We start from the raw sequence: 17,045 nt of genomic DNA on the forward strand, positions 1-17,045 counted from the left end.
TACCGCTGTGCAGGGGGGAGTTTGCTGGCGTAGGGAGTACAAAGAGGCGTGAGCAGGGGGGCAAAGACTGATCGGCATTACTTGTCTTTGGAGGTGGTGCTAGGGGAATCACGCTTGTCGCATGCTGACCCGGGATGAGGCCCACTGCACTTACTACATACGTGGGAAAACCGGCATGCCTTTCCCCAGGAGCAATTACCTGCGTTGAACAACCTGCATGTGGCTGTGAAACCTTTTTTGCTATACTGTCTGTTTCCCCCACCGCCGCGGCCTCCCCGAAAGGACTGCTTAAAGTGGCTTTTGTTCTCGGACTGCTGTACCTTATTTGTATCGGGTTTCTTATCCTGTGTCACGGATTTCGCAACACCTTCCAATAGTTTGCCCTTACCCATATATTGTACCCACAATCTCAACTCAATCTGATCCCATTCCAGCTCTGGACAGACCGCCATCTTCATGCGAAACTCACAATCATACCTGTACCACCCCAGACCGGTTGTAGATTCTGCTTCATCAGAGATCACACTCGCATACTGAAAAAGAGCCTGCGCCTGCTCAGGGAAGCGCTCTGTTATTACCGCTGCTAGCATAGAGAACGCTTGTCTCCAATTCTTAATGGTCTTCTCAGGCCACGCCTGAAAACGGACTTTCTTTTCCTCGTCCTTGGCACTCACTTTCCTGATATCAAACCCATGAACGCCCAACATAAGGAAGGAAAAGATATCCACAAATTCCCTACGCCATATGCATTCTTTAGCCGCCTGAGGGACCTGCCAAGCCAGGGAACATTTGCCCGATAACAAGGGTGCCATGGTCATCTTAACTGCTGGTGCGGGGAGGACTGACGCCCCACCGGGGACTTCAGGAACAGCGGGGGGCGCGGCTAAGACAGGGAGCGCCGGAGCAGCGGGGGGCGCGGCTAAGACTGGGGGCACCAGCGAAGCTGGTACTGGCGCTGGGGCCACCGCAACCACAGGATTTGCCAGGACGCTCCCGTGCGCTGCGATGCCTACCTCCCCTGGGACAGGAGGCACGCCCCACACTTGGGCTAACAAGGTGTCCGTGGAAGCAGTGGGCGTAGTGGCTAAGACTTGTGGCACCACATTAGAGGGACCTGCCGGAGGACTAATCTGAGAGGAAGCGGACAGTAAACTAGCTCTGACTTCAGACATAAAAACCGAGAGGGAATCCGTGAGCTTACCAAGGTCCTCTTTAGTGGCAAAGTCTGCAGCGGAACCCCCTGGGCGAGATAATATGGGTGAGGACTCCACGATCGCCGCCGGGGGAGAGGCGGGGGCATGTACAATAACATTCCTGACAAGCTCTACGGCCCTAGTTTTCTGTGGAGGCTCCGCTGGAAAGTCTTTACAAGTTGGCTTCTTAAGCCGTTTGGACCTGGTAAGAGTCTCTTCTACAATGTCCTGCTCAGGTGCAGGTGGGGCTGTGGCCCTGGGAGGGTTGGCCGACAAAAGTTCGCTAGCCCACGCCACTCCATTCGCTTTGATCATCTCCATCAACGCCTTCATCTGAGCGTCCTGCGAGGGACCTAACCCCGAGTCGTCGACCTGGGACGTCTGCGAAAAAAGGGGGGGGGGACCCTTGGCTCTCCATGCCTATCTACGGCTCTGTCCCTGAAAGAAAAATAACTGTGAGCGCCCAATCGAATTACGACAATTATCAGGCGGCAACGTAGCGAAAATAACGTCCATGTATCCACAACAATGCCCCACACCAAATAAAGATGAGCAACATAGCAGGCCACCGTTGGCTTGTAACTAGTGTCCCCTCCCTAAACGTCCCCTGCCGCACTTACCACGCAAGATTGTTTAAATCCGGGTGCGCCGTGGACGGGGGGGGGGGGGATGTTCCGCGTGAGCTCCAAGCGTTCTTCTGCAGGAAGGAAGAACAATGACACTAAGCCCAACATAGCAATAGCACAACTGGTTGCCTCGAAGAGCTACACGTGTCTGTGGAGGAAACTATTGCACGCCTGCGCACTGTCGAGTACGAATGGAACAGGCACTTCGAGAAAAGCAACCCCCCAAACTTGTATTGCGTAACAGTCGGAACAGCGTGACTACCTACCTTCGTCACTTGCCGCTGCTGCCTACCCTCGTCACTTGCCGATGCTGCAGGATGAGACGGCCTAGAGGAACGCGTCAAGAGGGAGGGCCTGAAACGCACAGGAACGCACAATTGGCAAGAGCAAAGCATCACGTTAGTGCACGAAAGTACCCCCACCACGGTACAACCCCGCCAAATGCCTAATACACTCTGCCAGCCCCCACGCGCCACGTGTTGTGACTGCTTACAAGGCGCGCCACGCCAGCGTTTAGCCCCTTACCATGGCTAGAAAGGATAATATTGGCTGGTCCGCTCAGAAAGGCACGCGAGGACTGGCACACAGTCGGCTATCTTAGACCCTCGCAGACAATAGCGTTATGAAAACGTAATACCAACATTATGCATGACCAATCTTAAATGCATGTAGCACGCAATATTAGCGTACCTGACCCCATGCGCAACACAAGAACAATGCATGCTTGAAAAGACCCTCGCATAAACAGCGTCACCCAGTTATGATGACAAACATTATATGCTTATCACACGAAGCATTAGCGCACCCACCTATTTGTGCTTGAAAACACGAAACATTTAGCGCACAACACAGCCAAGCATATGAGCATTTGCATATGTATCATTGTCGCGCCAGAACGGTAAATCCGCAGCGCGAGCAAACTGAAGGTATTTAAACTGAAGGTATTTTCATGTTAAAACATTATCGTTCCCGAAATGAGCATCCGCCGACACCTGAGGATGTAGTGCGTTACAACTTAGTAAACAAAGAAACAATTAAACTTCCCTAAACCGGAATAGCGCATTTACCAGTAAAACATTATCGTGCCGGAAATGAGCATCCGCCGATCAGAAGATGTAGTGCGTTACAACGCAGTAAACAAAGCGACCAATAAAAACTCCCTCACGGGATAGCTCATTTACATGTAAAACATTATAAGCGCATTTACATGTAAAACATTATCGTTCCTGAAATGTGCATCAAATTAAAACTCCCTCAAACGGAATAGCTCATTTACCTGTGAAACATTGTCAGCGCATTTACAAGTAAAACATTATCGTGCCGGAAATGAGCCTCCGCCGATCAGGAGATGTAGTGCGTTACAACGTCGTAAACAAAGCAACAAATAAACTCCCTCACGGAATAGCTCATTTACATGAAAACATAAGCGCATTTACATGAAAAACATTATAGTTCCTGAAATGTCCATCAGATTAACAAACTCCCTCAAACGGAATAGCTCATTTACATGTAAAACATTGTCAGCGCATATACATGTAAAACATTATCGTTCCTGAAATGTGCATCCGCCAATATCAGAGCTGTATTCCTTTGCAAACTAAGGAACGGATTAAAAATCCCTAAAGCGGAATCGCGCGCCAAAAGGGAAGGGGGACCGCATGGAGTCTGGGAAGGGGCCCGGTGCTTGACCACGCGGCCAGGGCTTGACCACGCGGCCCACGCCCGGGTTCCTGAACCGCCACTCGCCGCCTCGTGGGCGCCAGGGAAGCGGAGGGTCAAGAACTTACCCGGCACAAGGCACGACCCTCCCGACCTACTCCGAACTCGACTAACCTGTAACCCGGGATAGCCAGGCGGGCCGGGGCCCAGGAACCCGACCGAGGCCCAGACCCTGACCCGGAACACAAGGCCCCAGCCGAAGAATACGGACGAAAAGGGGTTGCCGCCCTAAGAGCCCCAGAACACGAGGATGCGGGCGAGTCGGCAACGTACCCCCGATAAAGCCGCTAACCTGCCTGCAAACCCCCACCTCCACAGCGGCCCGACGCTAAGCGGGCCGCCTAGCCAGAACTCGTGACCTCCGCAGGGAGGGAGTAGGCGGAGGGGGGGTAATGCCCAAAGGCAGCCCGAAAACACTCACCGGCGAAAGAGTGCCCAAAGAGTGTCCAAAGCGTCCACGCAACGTCCGGGGCGGCAAAGAGACCACCGCAGTGGCCCGAGGGGAAGATATACCCTCTTCATGCCTGCCGCCCCCCGGACGTGCGTCACTGGTCCGCCCCCTCCACCAGGCGACTCTGCCCGGAGGGGGGGTGTCTGACCCTGTCTAGGGGCGGGGCGGCCCTCCGCGACTAAGGGCCCGCCCTCCTGATGGCCACCGGGTGGCCTCGGGCAGGCGCAGAAACGCAAGCAAGGCTGGCGGGTGAGGAGGAGGATAAGGAGAGACACACATTACATCACGATCTGCGAAAGGAAAGAAGCACCAGGGATGGAGGCTGGTGGAAGGAGAAGGAGCGAGTTAAAATACGAGCACTTGGATGGAGTGCTTATAGACAAATAAAAATAGTAGGTACTCAAACGGGAGCTTTGGATGGACACAAATTTTTAGTCCATGCATTGGGTAGGGCCAAACAAATGAAAAGGTATGACGATCCATGGATGCCATGGACTAGTGGAAATTTAGGCTCTGAGAGCGAAGTATTAAGCCTATAGGCCGGCTGAAGCCCACTGATTGTGAACATGTCTCAGAGAGACAGCGCATGCGCTGTCCAGCTGAGACCTAAAAAAACCCTCCTGGGTGGGCAATCCTACTATTGTTTCTCGCAGTTTTAAAAGGCTCTACCTCTTAATATAAGATCTGAATCCAATTATATGCTTTTTCAGCAATAAATTCCCAGCTCTTCACTTGTTGCAACAACGTATTGTTTCCCCCTCCATATGGGATTGTAGATCTCTTGTTGTGGCCTTCCTTTCCAACTTTGAAGGCAGACTTCAAGCTAAGCAGACCCAAAGCATTATTATTTCAACATGAGGTAGCTCTCGCATCTGCTCGCAAAACCTTCGAATTGCAGGTGGCCAGAACTTAGTGTGAAATACAGTAATTGTTAAATACAAACCTTCCCCTGCATTTCAATGAGTTAGTAAATCAAATTTTTAATACCTCTAGTACAGCCGGTCTACCCTTTTTAAGGTTGTCGGCTCCGGCCTCGACAGTTTGTTCCAAACTGTCTTTGGAATAATACCGGCTATTATAAATTCCGCTTTTTCCAGTGTATTCAGAGGTTTTCTGCTGCTGTTATTCCCCATTTGCGGCATTTTCATCCTATTTCTGATCCTCTGCAATGGATGCTCCTCTGGAACAACAACCACTCCAACACTATTGTGAGCATATGCTTCAGATTATCTGAATATTACCATTGCAAGAGCTGGATCATGACTGGTCTTCAACATTACAGCCTGCCTGGTTTACCTGCGTACAACCTGTGTTCCACTGACTCTGGTGCCTCTTTGAATGAGCTCTGGATATTTGTCTGGCTTCGCAGACACCTGCTGCCTTAGACATTTAACTGCTAATGAGTCCTTTACTGACCCATTTTCAGGACTGTCCCTTGGGTTTGTGACTTCTTAACAATGCAAAGTTTGAGTCACTCACTTTCTAGGGAATATGTGCATCTGCTCATGGATCATGGAACACAGGCTTTACTGACACGTATGCAGGCTGCCCGGTAATTATTCCAGCATCGGTTGGGACAGAGGATCATGTCTGTACCTTGGAACCTGTGACTTGGGCTGTTTATCAATCATCATTTGCGGAGTCAGACTCCTTTATGGAGTCCTTGGCGTATGAATTCGCGAGTGACACAAAGGATTCATCTGAAGCACCATGATTCCATTATTTTTCAAAATTGCCAATTATATTTTAAATTTTGGGATTATGGCTTTTACAAGCTTTGTTTAACTAAATGTATATAGTGTAGCTCTTATTGTGCTATTAGCCTGACCAAAGGGAGGGTGTTGTGTGTTTCCTGCTTGGCCCATTGCAGTTTTAACAACCATACACTAGGAGTCACAGGGGAAACAAGGTAAGGCCGCCCCCACTCAAACCAATATCAACAACAAATGGCCTCACCTTGAGTACACCTATCCTAAATGAAAAAATCCAGGATTTATAATAATTTTCTCAATCCCCCAAGTGTGTTAATTAACACTACTCTGATTGATCATGGTGCATCACATTCTACTTAAAACAGTCAAACAGGTCTGACCTCACTATTAAAAATATATAGTGAACAAAGGGAGAGTACCTCATGGTAGCGACACCCGAGGGGGTTACTGGCTGGTAATTGCCAGTTTACCCACTTCTCATCATTGGCCACTCTGTCTTTGTGTGTAAAAAAGGAAAAAGAGAAGAAAGTGTTCCCCTTTCAAATAATAAATGTGTAGTGAAGAGGTAGTAACAGCAACCACTGTGCTTGCTATCCAAAAAAAGGTGTGCTCAAAGAACCCCAGTGAAAACAAATGCAGGTGGTTCTCACTTTTAAAACCCGGTCAAGCTTGCTGGCCATCCAATTTTATTCCAAGCTGCAAGCCCTCCCGATTAAAAATGGTTACCAATATACCATATTTATTTCTACATTGCCAACATGTTTCGTTGCTGATTCTCTCGCAACTTCATCAGGGCTAGTAGGGGTTCAAATAGTGTCAATCTTCACTCTCAAATGTTCCCAAGTCCTGTAGTGACATTGAAAACAACCAGAGCATCATGAATATCCAACAGCCCTCTTCCTAAGGCATGTTTTCAGCCACAATTTCTCAACACACACATATTTGGTCCTTTTAATCATTAAGTGATTGCCAAGTCACCGCATACCTGCAACCATCAATGTACTGGACCCCGTGTCAAATGACCACGTGTCCCCCGAGTGGCTATTCAATGTCTAGCCCCCTATGAGAAAATAAAATATAAAAATCAGTCAAAACAGCGAGAGCTGCTAACTTTGGCCACTGTTTTAAAAAAAAAAAACATTCCAACATGTCGCCCTTAGTCAGAAACATATGTTTATCTGAATCCTGTGATCCAGCGTGACTTTTACTACATGATCACTAATGTTCCAGTTTCACACTTCCATAAAACCAATGCCCCACAGACACTGCAGGTATTGTAAATATTCTGACTGTATTCTCGGAGGTATCAAACGGTTTAACCGGACTATTGTTTTTCGCGTACTATACCTTTTCCATGCGCGGGCACCTACGTTCTTAGCTCTTAGCCTTGCCGAGTCCCACCGGCGTGTATGAAGCTCCAGCTTCACGCTAATACCACCGTAGGAATATAAACACACCCTGGTTGCGCTTACGCTTGACGTCAAGCCCTTACGTCTACGTGTTAGCGTCACTGGCAGCGGCGGCTATCTTAGAGCGGGCTCAATTACGATACATCGCTCAATAAAGTTCTTTTAAAAAAAACACCACAATCGTTTATTCTACCTCCAACTTATTGAATACCTCCAAAGTCAGCAATGCATCATGTACTCACTCTAACCACAATTATAGTCCCTTCCTGCAATCAAAAAGAGTTTTCTTTCAAATGTCGGGATGAACACAGAATGTCCATCGGAAAGGACATCACTGTCACGTGATCGCTGCAAGTATCGCAGAGCTCTAATGGCACCTTCCCTCACACTCTGTTTTGTTATAAAAGGCTTTATAGGTATACAACCAGATTCTTAAGTTACGATGGTATAAACAGAAACCTGACAATTCATCACCATCTCATGTTCCAAAAAATGACAATGCTCATCGTGTAATAACGGCAAGGGAGGACAAGGACATCAATGCTGCCTCATTTATAATATATATCTTGCCCCAACCACAATGTAAAGACAACGTGGGAGCCTCAGATTCCCATGAATGCCTAAAGGGGGTTTACACAGTGAGACTACATCACCCAGGGCATTAACAGTAGTTTCTCATAAATGGCCCAAAGGATAACCCAGGGTTTGCAGATTTATCATTTGCTGTACTGCCTTCATATGTGGGCCCACCCATCTCAACGCTTGCTAACTTTGTTTCATTCAATGAATTCGTTAAGTCCCTCCTTATCAGCTCATTCAGGGTAAATCCATTTGGCCTCCTTTCCAGCTAGAATAGCTTCTAAGTTGTGTGTGTCGCCTACCACCTTCTCTAGGACAGTCCATCTCAAATCCCTTTGATCATGGCCCTTTTCAATGAAATGTTGCACTAGGCATGTTGTCAGTTTCTTTGCCTTAATTGTGCTAAGGTGTTCTTGTATGCGTACTTTGACCTTACGCGAGGTCAATCCAATATAGTGCAGGCCACAAGTGCAAGTCAACCTGTAGATCACACATGGGGTATTACAATTACCGAACCAGTTTAAAAAACAGGTTCTCCCATCAATTTAGCACTACACCTTTGGTTACTTGTGTCAGACAACAGACGGAGCACCCACCACATGGGTGGTGCCCGGCTGAAGGCGAAAGAGATTGTGTCTTCACCGGAGTTCTGGTGTGAACCAACTTATCCTTAAGATTAGGCGCTCTTTTGAATGCTAACCGTGGCACTGGCATCTTGCTCGTAGCTGTGTCCAAAATGGACCAATGCTTTCTTATAATCTGTCTCATTTTGGTTGACAATGGGTCAAAAGTGGTAACCACTGGTAGACAGACCTGCCTCTCCCTTACATTTCTTTCTATTAAGCCTTCACGCGGGGTATTAAGTGCTCGCCTGCGGGCCTGCTTGATGACCTTCATGGGGTATTCCCTCTCCCTCAGTTTCGTGACTAACTCCTCGGACTGTTCCATAAATGTACCAGTCGTAGAGCAGTTCCACCGGTACTGTAAAAACTGACCAACTGGGAGGTTATCCCTGATACCCTACAGGTCTTGGGAGCATTTGAGAGTGAAGATTGACACTATTTGAACCCCTACTAGCCCTGATGAAGTTGCGAAAGAATCAGCAACGAAACATGTTGGCAATGTAGAAATAAATATGGTTTATTGGTAACCATGTTTAATCAGGAGGGCTTGCAGTTCGGAATAAAATTGGATGGCCAGCAAGCTTGACCGGGTTTTAAAAGTGAGAACCACCTGCATTTGTTCTCACTGGGGTTCTTTGAGCACACCTTTTTTTGGATAGCAAGCACAGTGGTTGCTGTTACTGTTTCTTCACTACACATTTATTATTTGAAAGGGGAACACTTTCTTCTCTTTTTCCTTTTTTTACACACAAAGAGAGAGTGGCCAATGACGAGAAGTGGATAAACTGGCAATTACTAGCCAGTAACCCCCTCGGGTGTCGCTACCGTGAGGTACTCTCCCTTTGTTCACTATATATTTTTAATAGTGAGGTTAGACCTGTTTGACTGTTTTAAGTAGAAAGTGATGCACCATGACCAATCAGAGTAGTGTTAATTAGCACACTTTGGGGATTGAGAGAAGAATTATTATAAATCCTGGATTGTCTCGTTTAGGATAGGTGTACTCAAGGTGAGGCCATTTGTTGTTGATACCCATTGTAGTTTTCCCTATGTTAGCCTAACTGTGCATGTTGTAGGCCGCTTTTATTTTGCACGTTACTGCATAACACACTTGTTATTGTGCAACATTGAATTTTCACACAGAACCTGCACATGTTTTCGCATTTTATTATTTTCCTGGGATTTAGTCTGAGCACACTAGACAAGGTCAAACAACAATGCCACTTGTTATTCTCTCTGGTCAGACACTAGCACTTAAATATAACAAGAAAGTGCATCTACTGTTTGTGAATACACACGTCTTGTCATATAGCAGAGGCCAAGGGTTCTGAAAAAAAACGTACTGCGCGAAAGGTCCTGAAGCAAAAGTACTGCATCAGCTGAGATGTAGAACATCCACCTAGTCCGCCACTAATCACAGATGTCTATAATATATAATCATTTACCTTCAGTAGAAAGGGGTGGGGGCTTAGGCTGACCTGTTGTGTAATATGACAGGGACTTTTATGGTCTATGGTTTGTTAAGCATGCTAATGATATTTTTGGTATGCATTTGTTTCGTAATTGTGGCGTAAATACGGCATCTAAAAGCACGATAGTATAAATAAATGTTATAAACTTAGTTTGTTTTCTCTTGTTTATCTTACTGTGGACAAGTACGAGTGAGAGAGTGAAAGGGTGTGTCCTGTTACCGTGTTCCCTGAGAGGGTCGAGAATGTTGTGTTCTGGAGTGTGAACTCGCTTGTTTCTCTGGAAAAGTTAGGAGGGCAAGTGAGGCACTATAGCTAGTTGGACTCGGGCACATAGATACTGAATTGGTATGAAGACTCAGTCCATACATGCTGATGTTCTATAGTTCCAAGCACAGTTCTGTTCCAGAGCAGAATCCCTGCAACACTGGATATTTGCAAATGTTCTCTCTACTGTTTGCCTTTTCCTCGCTGTATAAGTCTCAGAATGCCCTAGCATGGTATTTGTTGCACTTTATAAATATTCTATTCAGTCATCACCAGCATGCCAACCATCCTGTGCTCAAAGCCTCTTCTGTATCTTTCTTTGACTGAGAAAAACATTCTGCATGGCACATCACTAATATGCATAATGGCATTTAGGGAATGAAATACCATTACGCATAAAAAAGATTAAAAAGAAATTGTACAGATATGATACAACTGTTGATGGGCCCTCTTGAAATACAGCAATCATATTCGGAAAAAGAAAATCTAAAAAGATGCCAGTAGTCAACCCTGAAGTGGGCTAATCTGATAGCATCTTAAAAGGCACCCATAAATTGTGCATAAATCACACAATCATTATTTGTGCGGTCTTGAATCAAAGACTGTAAACAATGGTCTTAAACACAGGATTTAAATAATACTTTCACGGTCCAGATACCTCAGGGGAAATACATAATACGAAATACACAAGTGACTCAAGTTGACCCAAGTTGTCATGAGAAGTTCTGTTAGTATTTTGGTGATGGTGCTCCTAACTTGGGAGATTATTTGTTTTATGTGTGATGTGATTTATGGTTGGATGTGGTACAGTTGCTGTTGCTTTTGACTAGTATCCCTACTGTGAATTGGGAAATATGTGGTTTTCCATTGATCTCGGTTGTTATTGGCATCTTGCTTGCCTTTGATTATCTGCTGTAATGTACTGGTTAATGAGTACTGATATTTGCTTGTCTCTGTTTTCCAGGTGATGTGATTCTGGATCCTGACACTGCTCATCGATACCTCGTCGTGTCTGAGGATAGGAAGAGTGTGAGACGTGCAAGGAGAGAACAGGACCCACCAGACATGCCAGAGAGATTTACTAGATATATCACTGTCCTAGGGAAGGAGAGTCTGAGTTCAGGGAAACATTACTGGGAGGTGGAAGTCGGTGACAAGACTGGTTGGGACCTAGGAGTATGTGATGAGTCTGTTAGCAGGAAGGGGAAGAGCAGACTGTCACCTGAAAATGGATTCTGGACAGTATGGTTCAAGAATGGTGAATACAAAGCTCTTATTTCCCCATTGACCACCATCCTGAAACCCCAAGTACCACTTAGGGTTGTGGGTCTACTCCTCGACTATGAGGCAGGCCGTTTTTCAGTGTACAATGTCCAGGACAGGTCTCTGCTCTTTACCTTCTCTGAGGCTTTCTTCCCCTGCCCACTGCGGCCACTCTTCAGCCCTCACCCCAACTATGAAGGTGAAAAAGCAGGAGAGCTGCAACTCCTCACTGTGACAGAACTGGAGTAGGAACTGCAGGCTGTTAGCTGTAGGAGGTTAGAGAGCTGTGTATATCGGTCACTGTTACGGGTTGAGGTTCTCTGCTTCATTAAGGGTTGTATGTGTGTGGAGACATTTTGTGTTCCCTAGTTCAGTTTCTTTGTTTTGCAGTACCGTGCAGTATGTGGGGAAGAGACAAAACTACCATTGTTGAAATTTCCCGGACTAGCCTTGCACCAAATAATGTATATATTGGGGTTGGGGTGACAACTTCAAAGAGAAGGAACTGGTACAAGATTCCTCACTCTAAATAAAAGATGGGTACATAACCCGAGCAGTAGTACAGTATATTCATTATCTCTATCTCACACACAAACACACTCTAAACAATATAGGTAGCAGCAGTAACTGCTCAGGCAGCATAACAGCCTTTCTTTAGAAGATAGTGTGAGTATGATTATATGATGATGTGCTTTGGTGAGGGTGCCTTAGTGCATGCTGTTGTGGGAGTAGGTGAGAAGGCATGTGTGCCTTTGTGTCATACTGTGTGTGTTGCCGCATTCCCAAGACAATCGAGGTCAGTTGAAAAGAGGGCATTGGATAGGTTAAAAATAAGTGTTCAGACTGGAGATTCAAGAACCAAAACCATAGGACAACCATTGGAAATGCAAAACAAGAAAACACATTTTTTTAACTTCTAACGCTATAGAGTGATTGTGGAAGAGATAGAGGGATTGGATAGAAAGTTTATGAATCGCATTTAATACCGGAATTATCCTCTCCAAGCAAAAATTGTGGTAACAAAATCAACAAAGGGATTATTTAAAATCCTGGTGACACTGGATACTGGGGAGCAGTATTAAGGCAGTCTCCCTCTTCCATGACATTTTAAGTTTTTTTTGGTATTCTACTGTGGATGGGAAGAAGTGGAAAGGCGGCAAAAAAGAGCATTTGAAAACATCCTTCATCCTAGTATAATCTTAAGAACTAAGGTCCAGATGTACGAAAGCTTTTTGCATTTCTTAATGGGCCAAATTGTAATTTCGTCCTGTTAAGAAATGTAAAATAGCCTCTTCGTATGTACAAAGGCCAAAAACTGGTCCCAATTTGCAATTTCTACTTGGCAAATCGCGACTGTGATTTAGATGCAAATAAGGATTACCTATTTGCGATTCCTAAATCAGATGTACAAATATTTCCTAAATGCGAATTAGCCATTTAGGAAATTATATTACCATCAACTCAAAGCCGATAGTAACCATGTGCAAAATTTAAAAATGCTTTTAAAAATGCATTTTTTAATGTGACATGAAGCTCACTTCTCCCCAAGGGCATATGTGCACTTGCATGTACAGTACGGATTTTGGGGTGCCTCCAGGGGAGCCTTAGGCCCAAAGGCCCCCTTGGGTTAGGATTTCCTAAATGGCAATTTCCTATTAAGCAACAACAACTTTGGGAAATGCAAACCATGAGAACTAGGGCTCTCACACACCCAGCAAACTAGGTGTCATTCTTCAACATTACAGCCTACCCCTCATCAGGTCGGTGCTGTAATACCTGAAGGGCACCTAAAACCGGGGCTCTTTATCGGGGATCTTTTGTTCCTACCGGTGGGTGCAGTGGGGTTAGGGGCCCAGTGTGTGTAGATGTGGGGAGACGTGTGTATTAAAATAGGTCATTTAGTCCTAGCCAACATTTTATACAGAAGGTAAACTGCCTAAAGTAAAAGAGTGAGATGGGCAAAGGACTAGTCGTAATGTGTCTAGTGGTGTATGCCCTGCTCTCAGGTGATCAACATGTTTCGTGCCTCTAATGTCATTCAGATCAGGGCACTTCCTCAGGATCAATGAAACGCTATCTACACTAAAAAGGTAAGTGGATTCTACATACCCAGTTCTCTGGTTGTTGACCTGTAAGTTGGATAAAAATAGGTGGGGATAACATGTTTAAATTACATCGTTATACAAACATACAGTGTCTCTACAACCCTTTTTGTCCAGCAGGGCGAACGGGCTCATAAATAAAACCATAACAAGGACACTGTGTCACGTAGATTATCACAGTGAACTAGGCAATAGTTACCAGTGTAGTGTACTCAATGTGTTATGTGCTCAAGATCCTTAAAAATCGTAACACAGAAGTAAATGGCAAGCGTGAAGGCTGGTAAAAACAATAGTAGTCAGGACGAAGTGGAACTCACCTATACTTTCAACAAGTCATTGCTTGCAACAGTAGCCGGCGGTAATAAAGGACACCGATTGGGTCCTGTCAGGAAGAAATGGAAGTTATAGGCAATTCGTAATATTGCATGGTACTTAAATGGGAAGGTCGCAGTCAGTGGTCTTGCCGGTAACTAAAGGAAGAAACATATCAAATGTATCAAAGCCGACAAGGGCGGCACCCTTGTGATCTTAAATTCGAGTATGTATAATCTACGACTCAACGAACATCTAGAGGACTCTTCTACCTACATGTTACTTGACAAAAATCCTACCATTGAGTTTCAAAACACATTACAGTCAATCGTAACCAAAGCACATCAAACCGGGATCATTGAAGACCGCACTAAGAACTACCTTTTGTTGGAAAATCCTAAGAGTCCCACAATCCACAGGAGTCCCAAAATACATAAGAATTTGTTGGACCCCCCCTTCAGGCCGATCGTCTCCACCAAAGGATCAATACACGAACCTATCGGAAAATTGATAGACAAATATCTCCAACCGTCAGTAATGAAAGCAAAAAGCTACATTAAAGACACAACAGATTTTTTGCTCAAACTAGCAGAAACCCAATTTGACCAGACAGACTCTCTAATACTTTGCACAGCAGATGTAGGTTCGCTTTACACCTCAATACCCCATCAGGGAGGCATAGAAGCCATTGAACAAGCTCTCCTCCACAGCAACATCGATACACCCATGCAAAGCTTCATCATGGAGCTAATGATGTTTACATTGTATCATAGTTATTTTCACGTTGACAACCAATGGTACCTTCAACTATCCGGAATGGCTATGGGAAACTGTGCCGCCCCTTCATATGCCAACATCTATATTGAGAATTTTGAGAATCAGCATATATATGCCAACCACCACATCTTCGACAAAATCAGAATGTACGTCCGGTACATCGACGATCTATTTTTTATATGGACAGACACTAAAGATTCTCTGATGACAGCTCTCACAGAACTCAACACCAAAGACCCACGCACAAACTCACATGGCTCATAAGTGACACTGAAATATCATTCCTTGACGTCCACATTAAGATCACTGAACATGGATTCAGCACTGACCTACATCGGAAAAGTACCGACCGTAACAATACGTTACATTATCACAGTTTCCACCAGGGATCACTCAAAAGACACCTACCTTTTTCTCAAATGCTACGCCTCAGACGCATTATTTCTGATGATCAAACCTTCAAACAAAGAATTCAGGAAATGCACCATCGATTCCTCGACAGAGGATATCCTGAAAATATTCTTAAGGAAGCGCAAAACAAGATCAAGGACATCTCCAGACAAGACAGCCTCCTTAAGACATCTAAAGAAGCCCAAGATCGGACAGTTTTAGTGTCCAAATACTCCACAGCCAGCCACAAATACAAAAGAATTATCTTAAAACATTGGCCAGTTTTACAAATGGAGCCTGATTTTCGGGACATTTTCCAAACTCCTCCATTGTTTGCTTACACCCGCAGCAAGAACCTAAGGGAAATCCTTTCTAATCCCACTTCCAGGACCACTGTCTACAAAGGTACACAACCTTGTCTGAATTGCAACAACTGCAACAGCGTCATTAGAGGCAACACCATCCATCATCCCATGAAAGGTCACTCAATTAAATTACAAGTTAACGCTACATGCGATTCCAAAAATCTAATTTACGCACTGAAATGTCCCTGTGGAAAATGTATATCGGGAAAACAGAAAGAAAAATCAAAATTCGTATGAATGAGCATAAATCCAATATCCGCACAAAACAAGAAAAATCAAACGTTGCTATGCACTTCCACGAGTATCACCATACCATCGCACAACTCAGATTCATTGTACTTGAACTCATCAACAACAAAGAAGGCATAGACAATCGCAAGTTTCTCCTCAAAAGGGAACTTGAATGGATTTATCGTTTACAGACTCTGAAGCCACATGGGCTAAACGATCATGTTGAATACAGCTGTTACCTATAAATAACTGTTACATATATATGCTGCTTACTGCATAACTGTCAACTCTTTGCTCTTTTCTTATATTCCTTATTTTTAATTTTCTCATCTTTTATTATATCTTATTATTCTTCCCGTTTATTCTTCATTCCACCGTCTTAACTTGTCCCCCCTTTGTTGCTTTTTTTCTTAAATACCCCAAAGCAGTCTTTACGTTATGACATAGGATATTTCACCACTTTAAGATGTCCTCCACTTTTTCCCTCCTTTAGACCTCATCCACCCTGTAAATAGTCCTCTTTCTATGTTATCCCTGTTGACCCTATCATGTGACACTTCTCTTCACGTTTATCCTGATTTTCACTTCGTGTATGTCACTCACGCGTCTAATCACCAGGGTGTATTCCCTCGGATAACTTTTGACCCGACAGATCAGTACAGCGAGCGCCCTCGGGACTCCGCTGCAGTAAGTTTTGTTTGCTTAGCGTTTTTTGCACCACGCTTTGGTAACGCGCCTCTAGCACTTGCCTGCCATGATGCGGCAGTTAATGCCTCACACCGCCTTTTCTCACTATTCCATTTACGTTCCGCTACACGATTGCACTGAATTCAATTTCGTTTGATCCTGCGCATGCACCACGCCATTTTCACTCTTTCTTTGATCTGCTAGTCACGACGCGGCATTTGTAGCCTTTCACCTCCTGCACTCCAACTGTTATTTACGCTGCACTTCCCTCCGTTTTGCACTGACAATCCGACTCATAATATCACCACTTCATTTTTCTTGATAGCCATTCACGTCACCCCAGCACATACGTTCGTTTTTTAATTCACTCGTTCTTTAATCACCTGTTTTTTTTCACTTGCTTTTCAATCACTCCCCCACTTGTTCCATATATCTTTGTAGTCTAGCCGTTTTTCCTTCCCCTAACTCGGGCTCGTTTTCATTCTTCCAGCTCTCCTTGACAAAGGGCGTCCACGCCAGAAATGCATTGGAGTTCGTGTCTCAACGACATCAATATGTATGCATCTAACTACCATTATTGATATGACTTAATATCAGTAAGAAATCACAACCTAATCACCTTTTGAACATTAAAACTTTACAAACCCTCTAAGAAACTTTGGAATCATTTATTTGATCCGCTTCTGGAGTGCCTCATCAGGGGATGTTCCTGCATGGCCCATGCAGACACTACTTGCCGGTAACTAAACACTGAAGGGATGGTCGGTCAGGAGTACCGGCCGACCGCCAGTGGCCCGACCAAAGGGGAGCAGCCCACCTAGTGTGCAACGAGTGGCATGGAGACGCCTCCCAAGCCGCATGAGTCTCAAA

The 17,045-nt window shown here is 45.0% G+C and overlaps 1 protein-coding gene across 1 annotated transcript in view; it reads left to right on the forward strand.

The window, feature by feature from the left end:
* LOC144756212 (E3 ubiquitin-protein ligase TRIM39-like) overlaps positions 1–11,864 on the forward strand; it is a 330,783-nt gene extending 318,919 nt beyond the window's left edge. The window contains exon 8 of the mRNA XM_078645824.1: positions 11,013–11,864. Coding sequence (XP_078501950.1) covers positions 11,013–11,560 — 548 coding nt within the window. The 3' untranslated portion in view covers positions 11,561–11,864. The remainder of the gene's footprint in view (positions 1–11,012) is intronic.
* Positions 11,865–17,045: the final 5,181 nt, after the last annotated feature.

Source organism: Lissotriton helveticus, chromosome 5_1, assembly GCF_964261635.1.
Source record: "Lissotriton helveticus chromosome 5_1, aLisHel1.1, whole genome shotgun sequence".
Taxonomy (NCBI): domain Eukaryota; kingdom Metazoa; phylum Chordata; class Amphibia; order Caudata; family Salamandridae; genus Lissotriton; species Lissotriton helveticus.